Genomic DNA, 16,038 nt, shown 5'->3' on the forward strand with positions numbered 1-16,038 from the left:
AAATACTTATCTATGTCCATTTCTGTGATTAAAGTTAAGAAAAAATATACTTTTTTAGTACGTCAACTTTTGATCACAGTTACATCCTATACCAATAATTTCCTGAAGAAATCTCCGGAAAAAAAAGTTTCTCAAAAATGACTAACAATGCACTAATTTGCCTTAAAATACTTAGCTATGTCCATTTTTGGTACGTCAACTTTTAAGTTCCTGTTGATAAGAAACCACAACCTAATACCTAACCCTGATGCTGATCTAACCCTAACCTCCCTCACCCCAACCCTTGGTCTGACCCTCATCCTAACTAGGGTTTACTGATCGTAATTCCTAAATCACATACATTTTTCTTACTTGTACATTGTTCTTCCATGCGTCTTATATTTTTACCCTCTTTCCGTCTTTTTATCTTCCTCTTCCTTTCTTTCTTTTTCAGATTCGCTACAGGAAAGACAAAGTGCAGTCGAAGCTGACGCCCACTTTCCCCCTGGTTTCTGCGGTTAAAGATCTCTCTAATGGCTGTGCGGTAGCTGCTGTGCTGCACTTCTACTGCCCCAGCTTGCTGCCCCTGGAGGGTACGTGTACACATGAACACAGGCACTAACGCACGTGCGGCACAGGAAAGACGTCAGATGACAGACTGACGACGACCGGAGACGAGAGAAACAACTGAAAATAAATCTGTTTGTATAAATATATGTTTCCATTCTCTCTCTGCCCTCCCACCCCCCCAACCCCCCCGCTCTTAGATGTGTGTCTGAAGGACACCATGTCGGTGGCTGACAGTCTTTACAACCTCCAGCTGATTAAAGATTTCTGTGAGAGCAGACTACAGAGCTGCTGCCCTCTAGCTGTGGAGGACTTGCTCTACGCTCCCCCACTTCTTCATGTAAGTTCAGTGTGGAGTGTGTGTCAGTACGTTGGCTGTTACTGAAGCACCTAAAAAGCCACAATATCCTTAGCAAAACAAAAAACAAATATAAATTATATTCCGTCGGGTAAAATGTGTGACTTTGTTTTTCCTGCAGCTGAACATCATGAGTTTCATGGCAGAACTCCTGGAGTGGTTTGAGATCAGGAAGCCGGAGTTTGTGCAGCCCCTACAACCCGTGGACCTCACAGGTCTGTGACACTGACACATACACAACATCAGCCGTTAGTCTGAGAGGTGGCGACAACTGTGTGTCTGTCTTCCAGATGTCTCAGAGCTGCTGGACTGCACCAGTCCTGTCAGTGGGAACAGCAACAGGTACCACAGCACCCACAAACAAATACAACTAACAAAACAAATCAATGACACTGTGAGGTCATCAACGCAGATAAGAATCAAAGTAAATCACCAGAGCCTTAAAACTCCGCAACGAACAATATTTGTAACTTATATCAATAATAATCAATTGCAGAAACATTTATGAAAATGTTATGACTACATATATATATAAACTAGAGTCCAGTCGTCTGTTATGTTTCTGACTGGATTTCTGTCTGTTTCAGTGGTTCCCCATCTTTTATTTTCAAACAACCTTTTGTGCCCCTCTCGTCAGTGTCACCGGGTAAGACTTTTTTTTTTCTTCTTTCTAACAAATCTGTAAATGTCCCGTCTCGCTAATCAACTCAAATCTGCAGTTTCAGAAAACAAAAGCTGGACAAAGAAGCAAATCAGGTAAATGTCCTGCGGAGCTGGTTGTTCTTATTCTTTGACAGTAAATGTGCTGCATTCACGTTTTTTATATTGATTTCTTATCTTCTTATTTTGGCTTCTGTGGTCTCTGCTTCTCCATTCTGTCGCCCACGCTCCATTTGTCGCTCCATGCGTTCACCGTCACTCATCTCTCTGCAGTCGTCCACTGTCAGCAGTGACTTTCAGCATCCCATTTGGCCTGGACAGTGATGTTGACATTGTCATGGGAAATCCAATAGATTCTGTCTTTCGCTCCGTCAGCACTGACAACCTCCCCACCGGCGTCCCTGCCATCACCTCGTCGATGACATCATCAGGGATGGCCCGTGTCCCGTACACCCCACCGGAGGACCTCAGCCACCTTGTTAGCAGCTCAGCTCCGTCCCAGCGGTCGTCCTGGGGGCCCTATGCGCACACGGCGCCATTGGGAGAACTGCCAACTATTGAGGAGGCGCTACAGGTGGTTCACGCTCCCAACGGCAAAAGGATACCAGAGAAGGGAGGCAGAGGGCTGGGGGGAGGAAGGCCCGAGCCGAGGTTATGCCCAGAGGGAGCCCCCGCTGGCTTCTTCCTGCACTGTCCGGAGGAAGATAGCTCCCAACTTAGCAGCTCCGCTCCCTCTCGGTCGGGAGTTCTCTACCGACCTGTAGGTGGAGAAGTGGGTGGAAATGAAAGGCAAGGAAGAGGAGGGAGGAGCGAGAGATCAGGCCGGCGCTCTGATATGTCACGTGATGATGATTCCGTTCTCCGAGACGGCAGCGTTGATTCCTCCGACACGTCAGATGATGCCCCGAGGAACGCTCCTGGAAACATTCGACCCAGTAGTGGTCACCATGGGAACAACAGCGCCAACAACAGTACAAGAATGACCAGCTTTGCTGAACGACGTGACAATAGAAGGAGACAGCCTGCCACTCCTGGAGAGGAATCCCTCTCAGCTCCAACACCAACAACCCCAGGGACGCCACACACACCCTCAACCCCTGTGAAGGCACCGGGTCCCACCGGTCCAGAACCAGGGCCTGAGGCCTGGGAGTTGGGAGCTCGTCTGGAGGAAAAACGAAAAAGCATCGAAGCCCAAAAAAGGCGAATTGAAGCCATATTTGCCAAACACAGGCAGAGGCTGGGGAAGACGGCGTTCCTTCAGCTGAAACGAGAGAAAGGAGGAGGAGGAGGAGGAAATGGAGCAGAGGATGACAATCTCACCCTGGAGGAGCGCCTCACCCGCATGGAGGAGCAACTGAAGCAGGAGGAGGAGAAGGAAGTGAAAGAGGTAAAGGATGACGGAAAAGCTGACGACAAAGAGAGTGAAAAAACAAATGTTTCTAATCCTCCTCGGTTGGAAAAGCAGGTCACGTTCTCTATCGACAGTAAAAAAGAGCCAGAGAAGGAGAAACCAGGCGAGTCCGTCCTGGAGGACTACAACGAAGTGGTGCAGAAACTGGGCGAAGCCCTGCAGTCACTGCAGAGAGACATGCAGAAACTCACAGAACAGCAACAGCAGCTACTGGGAAACCAGAGACCCAGAAATTCACACAAGACGACTCTGAAACCCAAACAGAGGAGTAACGTTAAAACGCCTCCTCAAACTCCTCCGCACACGCCAACAAAGACGCCACCAAGAACCCCAACCAAGGCTCCGACGAGGAGCTCCACTAAAGCCTGGGTGATCCCCGCTGCTCCACATCTCCCCACTTCTTCTTCCCCTTCTAGACGATCCAATGTTCTCTCCTTATCCACCTCTCCAAAATCCACCATCTCCTCCTCGTGCCCTGCTCCACGCACAAAGATTCACGCCGCCTCCTCATCGCCCAGAAGCCCCAAACACCATCAGCGCCAACAGAATCAGCGACTCCATCCACGACCTTCTGATCTCAAGGTCCCCACGTCCACCCGCGTCTTGGTGCCGACCCAGACCGTGGACACCCTCCAGCACTTACGCCGCGCGTCACCCAGCAAGTGTCAAGTCCAGACCTCCTCCTCTTTCCATATCGGTGGTCCCCGGATCCCTCAGGACTCCCCTCAACGTCCTCCTCAACCTGATGAAAGCACATCAGAGACAGGTTCCAGTGAGACACCCACACAGTTCAGCCTGGAGCTGGAGCAGGAGGAGGAGGCGGAGGCCGTTGGAGGACTGCCCGTCTCTGCAGTGGCCAGACACGGGGGTTCTCGGGCCGGGGGCAGCAGCTCCGGTGCACCGTCAGAGTGTTCGTTTGAGAGCGAGACTTTCTCCATCTCTGCTGCCTACAGCACGGGAGGTGGAGGCACGAGAAAGAGCTGCAACCAGATGGAGGCGTCGCTGTCCTCTCTGATTGGACCAGAGGGAGGAAGTGATGTACCGACTGATGAAGGTCATGAGTTTTCCTCTGACTCCATGAGTGATCACACAGAATCTGCGGCAGAACCTGGGGCGAGGCTCGTCCCAGAACTTTTTGAACCTCTGGAGCAGCCGGATCATGAAGCAGTAAACCCAAAATCACCAGAATCACCCGAAGAACATAGGGAACCCAAGAGTCAGACAGAACCATCGGAACCAAACGCAGAGCTGGCTGAGCAGGGAACCAGGGGAGGGATCGGATTCTTCTTTAAGGTGAGGAAGGTCAACGAGGAGTTTTTAAAAAATGTGTCAACAATCGCTGCGGTTTATGAGTTTACGCTACTTTGATTTTAGGATGAACTCCATAATGAGGAGGAGATGGCGCAGCGTCGCGCGCTCCTGTTGGAGAGACAGCAGAGGAGGGCAGAGGAGCTGAGGAAGAGGAGGCAGTGGAACGAACAGGAAAGAGAAAACAGGTGAAAACAAACGTTCAGACTTCCGACCAAAGTCCCTGTAGACATTCATCTCAATTAAACTGCAGGTTTACTCAGCAGCGTACTCATGTGATAATATTCTGAGCCCAGTTAGACGCAGCATTGCAGTTATAGCCTGACATGTTGACTTTTTCAGGTCAACGTTATTAGACAGAAACGCAGCGTCGCCGCCACGTACGCCACCTGCAGCCACCACCTCTCCTTCCCCCACTCCTCCTGCTACTCCAGCCCGCCGAGATGATTTCACACGAGGGGAGTACGCGCGGCGACAGCAGCTCAGGGTCATGGAAGACTTCGACAAAGTACTGCGGCAGAAAGCCCCCAGTCAGGGACGATCTCCCGCTAAGAAGAGCCGCGCTCGGCCTCGCAGCATGACCAGGGAGGAAACAAAGTTGTCTTTGAGTCCGGCCAAAGGAATTATTGGTAAATTAAAGAGTGGATTGAATCCCTGACAAAGTACGTCATAAATTTTACTTCTGTCTAGAGTTGAACTGAAATACCGCTTTTATGTTTTTTCTTTTTAGGCGCGAAGTTGACCAAAGAGTATTCGCACTCCTCCGTCAACTTGGCTGCAAGAGACGAGTCAGGAAACAACGGACGTGACTCCGGCAAGAAAGGCCGGAGGTACGTTTCACATCTTGCTAACAGTTGTCAGTAATGAAGGTAGAATTATGTCATTTTGATACTGACATTTTAAACATTTTTTTCTGCTTTTATTTTTTTACTCCAGCAGCCGCCCTGAATCACCCTCAGGATGTGTGACACCAAACAAACTGGCCAATCAGAATCTAGAAAAGGACTCTGAGGCGGCCTGTAATGGTTCCTCATCAGCCCAAGAATACACAGGTACTGTAAAAGTACTGCAACTAGGTACACTATTTCCATGCTATAAAAAAAATTACTGGCTATTGTACTATGTACTATTCTCTACGTGTTCTCAGGTCCGAAGCTCTTCAAAGAACCCAGTTTCAAATCCAACAAATTCATCATCCATAACGCGCTGTCACACTGCTGTTTAGCTGGAAAAGTTAACGAGGCACAAAAGACCAAGATAGTGGAGGTGCAGTAATTTTAGCACTGTGGTATTTGGCATAATATGATATCATGGATTTACAAAAATACATGCTCAGTTTCTGTAGTAATTATTAACAAAAACCCAATGTAAAAAAGGTCAACTCTAACATTTTGTAGCGTTGTTCGGAGGTTAAAGCCGTCTTTTCTCTCTTATTCCCACTCTGCTCACCTCAGGAGATGGAGAAAAGTCCCGCCAACCACTTTCTCATCCTTTTCCGTGACTCCAGCTGCCAGTTCAGGGGCGTTTACACCATGAACCTGGACTCACAGGAACTGGTCCGACTGGCGGGTGTGGGTCCGAGGACGGTCAGCTCCACCCAGGTGGAGTCCATCTATAAATACAGCTCAGACAGGAAGCAGTTTAGCGCCATTCCCTCAAAAACCATGGGTATGTCTGTTGATGCCTTCACCATCCCTGGTCACCTTTGGCATGGAGGAGGAGGAGGAGCAGCAGGAGGAGGAGGCAGGAGAACGAGCGTTGCCAAAAAGGCGGTTCCTTCCAAGTGAGAGCGTCTCGCTGCTACGAGTGACAGAAGTCACAGACGATTCTAGGAAAAATAAAAATGTGTAGGTAAAAACAGGCCTGGAGGCTCGGTATGTTTCGTGTGTGTGTGTGTACACAGATACACAAGTACTTCTCTAGACATAGGATTTTACTTCAATTAGAAAGTTTTCAGGAGAGAAAAGTGCACGTCATCCACTGTGCATAAAAGCAGCAGAGGAGTCACACTCTTACAGAGGAAGGACGCTAACATTTTGTAAAAGAAAAAAAAAGCCTACATTGCACAAATAAGAGTTACTTTTAAAAAGTCTCATCACTTTAACTTCGTATTGTTTGAAGTACAAACTTGAAAAATGTCTCTTTTTTTTCTTTCAGAGGAAAAAAAACTTATGAAGTTGTTTACTAAACTACAGAACTTTTAATAAGACTTTAGATCAGTGTCAGATCTCTGTGTAGGAAAACGGAAGTTTTATACCTAAGTCAAACATCTGAGGAAAAAAAAAATCCCTTTTTATTCTCACCATCGCTTATGAGTGCTCAAGTCTGTCAGCAGGGGGCGCCGGGAACATTTGTTCTCTTAAAACTATGACCATAGCCATAACCACAGAATGTAGAGGTGAACGAATCATCAGACTGGTGTCACAGGTGACGTCAGCACCGCAGCATGGAGGATCAGTTACTGCATGAAATGACACAGAAGAAGAACTTGTTACTGTTAACAATACGTGAATGTAAAAACCCAAGAAAACTCGGAAATCTTCCTAAAATGCAATAAATCTCCACCAGTTGCTGAATCACTCGAACCTTTGGCAGATGCTCCTTTTATACCACATCGGATGTTACTTCTAGGATCATTCCTTCTCCACCTCAACATTTTGGATTGTGTTGGAGAAATTGTTTGTTTTTATTTGACAAATCCAAATAATTTGTCACTGAAAATTCAAGTCTTGTTGCATTTTGAGGAAGTTTGCCAGCTTTTCTGGAAATAGGGTTCGGATGCCAACTTGTACAATTCATTACAAGTATATTAAGGATAAAGTTTCATGTCATATTACTTTTACTTTGTTTCACGCTGCTACTAGTTTTCTCTTGTAATTTAGTTAATGACGTCATTTCCCTCCTTCCCTTAATTTAGTTAATGACGTCATTTCCCTCTGTTCGGTGGTTGTACTGGTTTCGTCGTTATAAATGAGCAAAAGAAACGAATGTAACTTCTACAACCAAAGAAAAATTATTTCTGGAATATCTTACAGGTCTGATTAGACTGTTATCAAAAATGTGCGAATTGACAAAAACATTTTTATAAATGCAGCCTTGGTCTGAATCTACCATTCCATTTTTTACAATATTTATGTTTGTGAAAAGTGTAGTTTTGCCTCACATTTTTGCTCATATACAATACGTCACTACTAAACAAAAACGACATCTGGCGCCATCTGGTGACTTCTGGTGACTTCATGTATCTAACGGCGAGAATTCTGTTTTGTTTTTGATTGAAAAATGCAGTTCATGACTTCCGATATTATCGGGCATCCCTAATTTCCAATTATGTTTTAATTTTGGGAAATAACAGTCACAAATCTACCTGGTAACTACGTCGATAAAGGACTGAAATTGAATGGTATATTGATGAACTGGACGTTTCAGACCAGCATTCATGTATGACAACAGATGAGATTAAAACTGACAAATCCAACTACGAGTCCAAGTTCTTTTCATCCACAAATCCAGAGTTTTGAGACATTTGTTCGAGTCACGATTAAACCTTTTATTATTTACCATAAAACTGGGATTCAATCCACAAATCCAGAGTTTTGAGACATTGAGACATACCATAAAACTGGGATTCGCGGTTCTTCTTGTCTAACAGGTACTGTTAGTTGTGTAAACTAACAGTATATCTACATTATATCTACATATACCTACATGCTATTTGCTGAGTTGATACTTCCTGTTTACAACACAAAGCATTAGAAACTCACCCGGACTGGATTCTCCGTCTCCCCCAAAGTCTCCAAAAGTAAATTTAGCTTAGCATTTGGTAAATAACCTAGTAACTTAGCATTTGGTAAGTAACTTAGTAGCTTAACATTTGGTAAATTACCTGGGCGTTTATGTCGGTTTGTTGAGTTTTAGGAAGTTGTAGGAACAGCCCTGCAGGATTTTGTTTTAATGCAGCTGAGGCAAACTGTAGTTTTAGAAATTGACGTAAACGTCACGACAGTTTCACTGCGAGGAGAAACACGTTAATATAACAAACAATTATTGACGAAATGGCAGTAACAACGGATTCTTATTCTGACACTGAATATCGGTTGAAACTAAAATCATATAAACAGACTGGAGTAGTTGGACGGAAGTTTTAGTAATTCGCTAGTTAACAAACGAGTCAGTAGAGTCAATCCGTAAATGGCGGCGAATTATTACAACTTTAGTCAGTTGTAGATGTGTAGACAAAGAAAATATATCAAAAGGTTAAATATTTTGTGGATGAGGAAGGTTAGTGAACTTAACTGGCCACTGAACACACAAACGCAGTCGCCTGCGCGTCACAACTACTTCCGCTTTTCCATCAAAAATAAAAGCCCCGGAACCGGACACGGCCAACATCGACAAACTCAACGGTTACACACAGTTTATAACGAACGTTACGTTTGTGTGTTTGCCTCAGATTTGCTGCTATGAAGGGGGATCGGGAGAAGGGAGTGATTTAGCCCATATATAACATATGTTGTAGTGCGTTCGTTTGGCTATCGACGTACAACTACAACGTTACTTCCGTAAATAAAAATCGCTCCCACCGTCCAATCACATCTCTTATTTGAGACCAGGTAAAGTACCTTGGATACCAAGCAACCGATTTAACAAATAAATACAACCTTCAAACAAAATATTTAGTATCGCCGGGTTTAAAAAATTGTGAGCCAAATATTAATTATTACAACATTCTAAAAACTACATTTAATTTGTATGTACGTATTTCGGCAAAGACATTATTAAAGGAAAAAAACGCAGCTGTAACTAAAGAAAATCGAATCTGCCGCAGAGGAAATAAAACACAACTTATATCCCAGTCCTTCAGTCAGACATTTATTATTAATTATAACCAAGTATTTTAAATGTTTCTGCCTGTTCTTTTTTATACTTTAAGTGTAGTTTGTTTTAAAGTGACATTTTTCGACCCCCTCCCTCCTTTTTTTTCTTTTTTTTTTTTACAGAAATTATGAATTTGCAGGAATATTTTGCAAAAATTGGTTTCCAAGGCTCAAATGCAAAACCGGATCTGGCAACACTGAGGCAGATCCACAGACAGCATGTCATGGTGATCCCATTTGAAAACCTCAGCATTCACTGTGGTGAGAGAATCACGTTGGACCTGCAGGTTATTTTCGATAAGGAGGTGAGAAGCAATCGTGGCGGTTGCTGCTTAGAAAACAACTGTCTGTTCAACTGGGTGCTGAGAGAAATGGGCTACGACGTAACAATGTTAGGAGCCAGAGTTTTCGACACAGACACCAACGATTTCACCGCGACAGAAGATCATCTCATCAACAAAGTTGTGATTGATGGAAGAGCTTACATTGCGGATGTGAGCTTCGGGATGTCGTCTCAAATCCTGGAGCCACTGGAGCTCATCTCAGGGAAGGAGCAGCCTCAGCCTGTAGCAGTCTTTCGTCTGGTAGAGGAGGGGGAGACCTGGGTGCTGGAAAAGACAAGCAGGAAGAAAGTTACCGCGGCAGAGTTTTCTGATTCACCCTTGATTGACAAGAAGCCGTCAGGAAAGATCTACTGCTTCTCCTTGGCTCCCAGGCAGGTCGACCATTTCCTGGAGTTCAACCACAGCCTTCAGACAGATCCTGATTCACTCTTCACCAATAAATCAATCTGCTCCCTGCAAACACCGACAGGATTCAGAGGCCTGGTCGGCCTGAGCTACAGCCAGGTCACCTTCAAACCTGAGGAAGGAGTAGATCTTATCGACATGCAGGACATACCAGAAGAGGAAGTGGAGCGGATTCTTTGGGAGAAGTTTGGTGTGAAGCTGCAGAACAAGCTGAAGCCTGTGAACCAAAAAGCATCCTTTACTCTCTAAAAAAAAAAAAAAAGATGGGTGAAAAAATATACTGGAACAAGTGGCAACAATGTGATTATTGTCCATTAAATCCATTAAATGTTTGATTTAAAATACACTCAAAACAATCACAAAAAATAAACAATTAATTCCAATAAACAACATTTTTCTAACGTCGTCTCTTCTTGTAGCAAACCAAGCTAACCAACTATGACTGCATGTTGAAGCACAGGAAGAATAAATAAAAGTGCTCTTCAATTTAAGAGGCAGCTCCCGAGGTCGAATTCATCACATACACAGTCACACTGATAATTTAATTTAATTTAAAAGAGTCAAAATTACTCCGTATATTATGACAGGCGATTGTAATCACCAGGACGAGGATTAGTCTCTTCTTGTAGCAAACCAAGCTAACAGCTTTTGTAGCACGCCACACAAAATAAAGTTAGTTAAAATAAGTTTTATTTTGATTTCTTTTTCATTTATTTATGGAAATAACTAAAAAATTAAATAAAAAATACCTGCGTGGTATTTTATTTTGAAAAGTGTATTCCAGGGCGGAGGTTTGGACACAGACAGTGGAACAGAGGAGTCCAGAACACAGTGACAATTCAGATTGATGGTTTATTGATCTTTAGATGATTCCTTATGACCTAAACTTCTAACGTTCACACTCTATTTGCACTTTGTCGTAGCAGTTTTTGCAGTACATGTAGAAATAGTTTTTGCAGAGCGATGTACTATTACCTAAGAATATTGTTGGGTTTTACACGTATGTACTTGTGTGTCTGGACAATAGACAATCCCGTAATAAAAATGCTCTACTTTATGTTAACCTCGTTCTGTCCCCGTCTCCCACGATGACTGTGGACGGCCCTGGACAGCTGAAGTCTACGTTTGAATATATAAACACATGATCTCTGTGACTGACGGTTCTCAGATTTTATACAATGACTTGAAACCTTTCCATCTAAAGCGTATGTTGGATTTGTCCCTATTTCTAAAACCACAGGTGCGTGAAGCTGCAGGTGCAAAGCACTGACACAACGTACAGAGGAGACGGTGAGATACACAGGGTTAGAGAGAGAAGGCTGAAGAAACCAGCGTGTCCATTCAACATCCTCACGTGTCCTCACTCGGCCTGCTCTGATTGGACAGACAGAGTGTAGGGCCCATACACCAGGAATGGCTTGCTGCGGAAAAGTGTGAGGTTGTTACTTAGCGTCGTCGGGCTCCACCACGGGGCTAGCTTCCGTTTGTGTGTCCGCGGTGCTGTTAGCCGTGCTGTTCCACAGGACGACGTCAGACTGGGGCTCCAGAGACGGGCCTGCGGTGACAGGATCGGAGGAGTTGGTGGTGGAGTCCAGCGGTGTCTGGGCAGTGGTGGGGGGGTGACTGGAAGTGGCTTCGGAGGTGAGATCGGTCTGAGGGGACGGACTGGGACTAGAAGGAGCGTCGGATTGTGGAAGCTCGGACGAGTCAGGGGGCATCTGGGAGGTGGCGTTGGATGTCGTGTTGAAGGACACGTTGGCGAGGGGGGCTGAGGGGGAGTCAGAGAGTGTGTGAGGAAGTGGCTGTGATGGGGAGGAGACGGGGGAGTCTGTGGGAGTCGGGGGGGGGGTGTGGGGAGGAGTGGGCTCCTGTGGGTCCGTGCAAACGGGTTCCCCCTCGGATATGTACCACACTTCATTGTGCCTGTTCAGAAGCTTAAGTGGACTACACACACACACACACACGCACATGCACACACACACAGAATGAAGATTTTTACGACTATTTTTTTAAATGACATAATGTTACATTAGTGTATAATGTGTACAAATACAAATCACTTGGTTCATTTTCGACCAATCAAGAGACTGATTCATGAATCCCTAGTCCTTAAAAACAGACAATCCTAAACAGTGTTCCCTCTCTATGTCACGGTTCTTCTTTCACTCCCTCAGTACATCGCAGATTTATTTTTTTTAAATCCGATCTCGCAAAATCTTTGCTATATTGGGAAATATAGCAATAAATAAACTAAAAGACATTATAACATAATTATACAAATGTAAGTTTTGGCTTCTAGTTTTGAAAGTCGATGGCTGGTAGCTTTATTTACCTAGACGAGCTCGTACACAGCACACGATTGGCTAATACGATGAAAATGTATCTGCCAACTCTCTGATACATAAAGAAACTGTGATGGTTTTTTTTTGTCAAATAAAGTTAGAATCTTCATCTGACATTTAAGAACCTGTGACGAGCGTTACCTGTCGTAGCCGACGCCGTAGTGGTAGCTGTGGTTGAAGGAAGCCCTCACTCTCTCCAGCTCTTTGTTCAGCCGGTGGGTGTGAAGCCTGGAGGTGACCGACAGCATCCAGCCTCCGTAGCTCCTCACGTACACGTCCATCTCCGGCATCTCGGTGAAGTAAAGCTACAGCAGAGACATCGTAAACACCAGTGAAACCAAAACCTCTTCCTCCACCGTGTCATGTGTCCGTGTCATCCTCAGCTCACCTTGTCGCAGGTAGGGGCCGGAGGCTTGTCCTGATAGGCTGCCGGCAGTGGAAAGCTGAGCGTGTAGATGGCGGGCTCCCACATCTTTGTCTCCTCTGGGATTTTGACCAGAACCGGTGCCGTCATCTCCATCTGAATCGCTGTCAGCGTCGAGACAGAAAGCCACAAACGTGTGTCGTCTTCAGTCTAGTCTTTAATTCAACACTGACGCCTCACAGAAACCACTCACACGACATCGTCCTCTCTGACTCATCGCACTCTTCAATCACATTAAATACAGAATTTTTCTAACACACGTTTGAACCATAATGTTCTCCGGTCAAATTGTTCTGGGTCGCAAAAAGTTAAGGGGGCCAAATTTGGCCCACAGGCCTTGAGTTCGACACATGTGGGACATTTGTAGAACTGATTCATCCCTGTTATATTTTCACACCAGACTTTGACCATTTTTGGTTTAATTTCACTGGACTTTTATTCTTACCCATTGTTAGTCCTGCCATACGTGGGCCACAATGAAATGTTATTTATTTATTTTTATCATCTGTTCCGGCTATTTGTTGTCTGACCTTTGCTGACCTCACCTTCATCGTTGGCTCCAGTGATGTACTGGAAAAGCCTCCTGAAGGCCATGGCTGCTCCCACCCCCATGAAGTAGGCTTCTGCGTCCGTTGACACCCAGCGGGTTGGGCTGTAGTGTCTCACCTGACCACAGACAGACATGTGAGTGACAACAGAGAGACAGCTGAGGCCTGTGGACACGACACCTGCTGGTCACTCACTTCATACTCGTCCGTCTTGCAGACGAGCTCATACTGGAGACATTCCTTCGACTCGGTGCAAAAGCTGTCGTTGGTACTGGGCCTGTAACAGAGAGAGAATTATTTATGAAGAATAAATGTTATTTTATCTAAAAAAAACCCCAAAACTTTAGATAAAACCGATATGCTGTGTTTACGTTCCTCCAACATGACTTTTTCCTTGGGTTTGATCAGTTATTCTAACAGGTAGAGTGTGTGGAGGTCACGACTGCTGCTGGTGACGACGACACTTACCCAACACTGGCTTCAGCTGAGGCCACCAGGGCCAGAACAGCACAGACCAAGACAGACGTCCTGGAAAAGAAAAGTCACACGTCATTGTTTTTTTTTGTTTTTGTTGAAAGATTTACTAAAAAAATAAGTCATTTAATTACAGAAATCAATGGACCAAACCAAGGATCTAGTTTTAAACCTGAGAAATGGGCCGGACCTCGATGACAGACAAAAACAGATAAGGAAAAACCTGGCAAGGTCACAGCAGAACACACGACGGACGTCACAGACATTAGAGCACAATCTCTGATGGTTTTGATTTCTCATTTGTTCTTTTTTTTTTTTACAAAACGATTCATTTATATTACAACATACGTCGTTGTCCCAAAGTTAGAAACAATGAAACATAAAAAAACGGCTGTTTGTCAAAAATGCGTTGAAAGGCTCAGCAGCGACCCCTAGAGTAATCATTGCGAAATCCCATGAGCACACCACAGTCGGTATCAAATCGGTCATTTTGAAATGTAATGGGTAAGTTTGTTTGTTTTAATGTGTTAGGTTAAGATGGATCTGGTGATTGGTTGTGATCACACTCGGTCGAACACACCCTGACCAAAATATGACGAAGCAAAATATATTTTTGTTCCCCTTTATTAAATTCTATTTTGAGTTGTTTTTTTTTTTGTTTTTTTGGGTCGACCCTGTAGTTCTCATTAGATCCACTAGGAGCCGACTTTAAAGTGTCAAAGTTATATCTGAGGCTTTGGTTAAAGGCAGGATGAAGATGTGGTTCATGGTCAGACTGGACCAGACTGGACCAGTAAGTGTTAGAGACCGAGGTTCTGGTCATCAAACAAGAACGGCTGCCGTGTGGGGGTGTGTGTGTGTGTGTGTGTGAGGACGCAGATGTGCTGCATCATCACTCTTCATGAATCAAAGGCGTTTTGAGGTCACAGATTATAAACTCGGTGCTAACATCTTCTCCCATCATTAAAATAAAAGGACAAAAATAAACAAGGCAACGATTTCCCCCGCGGTGGATTTAAGGGGTTTGAAAAAAGCTGCAGAAAACTATTCAAGTGCGTAAAAATGTGAACGCACGCATTGGCAGTGACGCAAGAATGAACTTGACTGTCCATGACGTGACAGAAAAAAAAAGATAAATAATAATAAGAAGAAGTCACAAAATCACATCTAAAAACGATGATAAAATATGGAGAGGCGTCATACTCACATCGTCTCTGCTCCGTGTTCGTCCTTTCCACCTGCCAGAGGAGCGCAGGGAGGAGGTGCGGGAGGCGAATAAGGAGATGGAGGTGGAGGAGGAGGAGGAGTGTGATGATGCTGCTGCTGCTGATGGAGACTGCAGTGTGCTGCACTGTGACGGGATCCTTCTGGACTTCGTCTTCACTGCGGACTGCAGCTTCACGGGAGGGCGGGGCTGGAACCGGCACCTCCGCAGACAGGAGCAGGACAGCGCCACGTATAGTCCAGTGCGGACTTAGTGCACCTGCACCATCATCATCATCATCATCATCATCATCACCATCACCAGCTGTTTCCCCTCGTCTTCTAACCAGGTCAATCTCAGAAGTCGATTCCTGCAGCATGATGAGAAAAAACAAAACAACGGAACAGTGAGGGGGGGAAGGTGGAGGCGGGGACTCACTTTTAGGGAGTAGGGAAACTGCTTTTCCAGGATTACCTGAACATTTTCCAGGTTGTTGAAGGACGCCTGAGAATCCTGGGAGTGTAAAGATTTACTGCATGTCCTACTTTAAACTGGTTTTCATTAAGTCCCCTAGTGGACGGATTGTGTCATGTCTCGTGGAAAGTACTTTAATAAAATATTAATCTTCTTGAAACTTCTCATGCAGACACTTTTGTTTTCCACCTACAACTAATGAACAAATCAGTTCTGAGGTTTTTTTTCTGAACGGATGCTGTTTTTTTAAGAAGATAAAAAATAAAACAACTATTTTGTTTGGCCTTAGAAATGAACGGCAGTTTAAACACACGGAGACTAGAATGCGATATTGTAGAACAACAGTAAGAAGGACTGAACTGGCAGTGGAAAAAAAAAAAGCATCAAATTCTGGAACTTGTTGTGTTTTAAAGATACGCAAGAAAGTACTGGGGAAGTTCGGGATCAAAACGGTTCCAAATGTCACAGAGATGGATCCAAAACACCAGCTTTATTGCAACAATTCACACAAACTCTGTGTAACGAGCACGAAACCTTCTAAACATCAGTTTTACACTGGGCGACTGTCAACAACCGTCACACCAACGACTCCGAGACCAAAGCAGTCTGTGGTCACAGCTCAGGAGTTCTTCGACCCCTGACGTCCCCTCCTGTCCCCCCTCT

At 44.8% G+C, this 16,038-nt stretch overlaps 3 protein-coding genes and 1 long non-coding RNA gene across 6 annotated transcripts in view; 2 read left to right on the forward strand and 2 right to left on the reverse strand.

Annotated features, from left to right (window-relative positions):
* The window catches only part of LOC103383260 (calmodulin-regulated spectrin-associated protein 3-like), a 10,700-nt gene extending 3,521 nt beyond the window's left edge, over positions 1 to 7,179 (forward strand). The window contains exons 5-17 of the mRNA XM_025058828.1: positions 434 to 572; positions 747 to 886; positions 1,026 to 1,119; positions 1,195 to 1,246; positions 1,492 to 1,550; positions 1,624 to 1,660; positions 1,838 to 4,268; positions 4,350 to 4,471; positions 4,626 to 4,912; positions 5,014 to 5,113; positions 5,220 to 5,335; positions 5,431 to 5,549; positions 5,738 to 7,179. Of these exons, the coding sequence (XP_024914596.1) occupies positions 434 to 572; positions 747 to 886; positions 1,026 to 1,119; positions 1,195 to 1,246; positions 1,492 to 1,550; positions 1,624 to 1,660; positions 1,838 to 4,268; positions 4,350 to 4,471; positions 4,626 to 4,912; positions 5,014 to 5,113; positions 5,220 to 5,335; positions 5,431 to 5,549; positions 5,738 to 6,070 (4,029 nt within the window). The 3' untranslated portion in view covers positions 6,071 to 7,179. The remainder of the gene's footprint in view (positions 1 to 433; positions 573 to 746; positions 887 to 1,025; positions 1,120 to 1,194; positions 1,247 to 1,491; positions 1,551 to 1,623; positions 1,661 to 1,837; positions 4,269 to 4,349; positions 4,472 to 4,625; positions 4,913 to 5,013; positions 5,114 to 5,219; positions 5,336 to 5,430; positions 5,550 to 5,737) is intronic.
* Positions 5,754 to 8,475, reverse strand: LOC112487527 (uncharacterized). Of its 2 annotated transcripts, XR_003050683.1 has the most exons (4): positions 8,170 to 8,475; positions 6,587 to 6,744; positions 5,987 to 6,111; positions 5,754 to 5,895 (listed from the first exon to the last, which is right to left on the reverse strand). It is a non-coding gene; the product is annotated as an uncharacterized LOC112487527 (long non-coding RNA). The 2 variants fall into 2 exon arrangements; XR_003050682.1 differs by lacking the exon at positions 5,754 to 5,895 and having other exon boundaries at positions 5,902 to 6,111.
* On the forward strand, positions 8,023 to 10,296 carry LOC103383261 (arylamine N-acetyltransferase, pineal gland isozyme NAT-10-like). Of its 2 annotated transcripts, none has more exons than XM_008316314.3 (2): positions 8,023 to 8,133; positions 9,284 to 10,296. In XM_008316314.3, exon 2 carries the CDS (start codon positions 9,289 to 9,291, stop codon positions 10,156 to 10,158), a length of 870 nt encoding a protein of 289 aa, XP_008314536.1. In that variant the 5' UTR covers positions 8,023 to 8,133; positions 9,284 to 9,288; the 3' UTR covers positions 10,159 to 10,296. The 2 variants fall into 2 exon arrangements, with proteins under 2 accessions (XP_008314536.1, XP_008314534.1); XM_008316312.3 differs by lacking the exon at positions 8,023 to 8,133 and adding an exon at positions 8,756 to 8,896.
* Positions 10,297 to 10,741: 445 nt separating this feature from the next.
* On the reverse strand, positions 10,742 to 15,598 carry soul5l (heme-binding protein soul5, like). Its single transcript, XM_008316310.3, has 8 exons — positions 15,376 to 15,598; positions 14,905 to 15,271; positions 13,692 to 13,751; positions 13,419 to 13,500; positions 13,221 to 13,341; positions 12,640 to 12,779; positions 12,393 to 12,556; positions 10,742 to 11,853 (listed from the first exon to the last, which is right to left on the reverse strand). Coding segments are annotated over exons 2-8 (1,071 nt in total). The 5' UTR covers positions 14,907 to 15,271; positions 15,376 to 15,598; the 3' UTR covers positions 10,742 to 11,351.
* Between the last annotated feature and the right edge of the window lie 440 nt (positions 15,599 to 16,038).

The sequence above is a fragment of the Cynoglossus semilaevis genome, chromosome 9, assembly GCF_000523025.1.
Source record: "Cynoglossus semilaevis isolate Cse_v1.0 chromosome 9, Cse_v1.0, whole genome shotgun sequence".
Taxonomy (NCBI): domain Eukaryota; kingdom Metazoa; phylum Chordata; class Actinopteri; order Pleuronectiformes; family Cynoglossidae; genus Cynoglossus; species Cynoglossus semilaevis.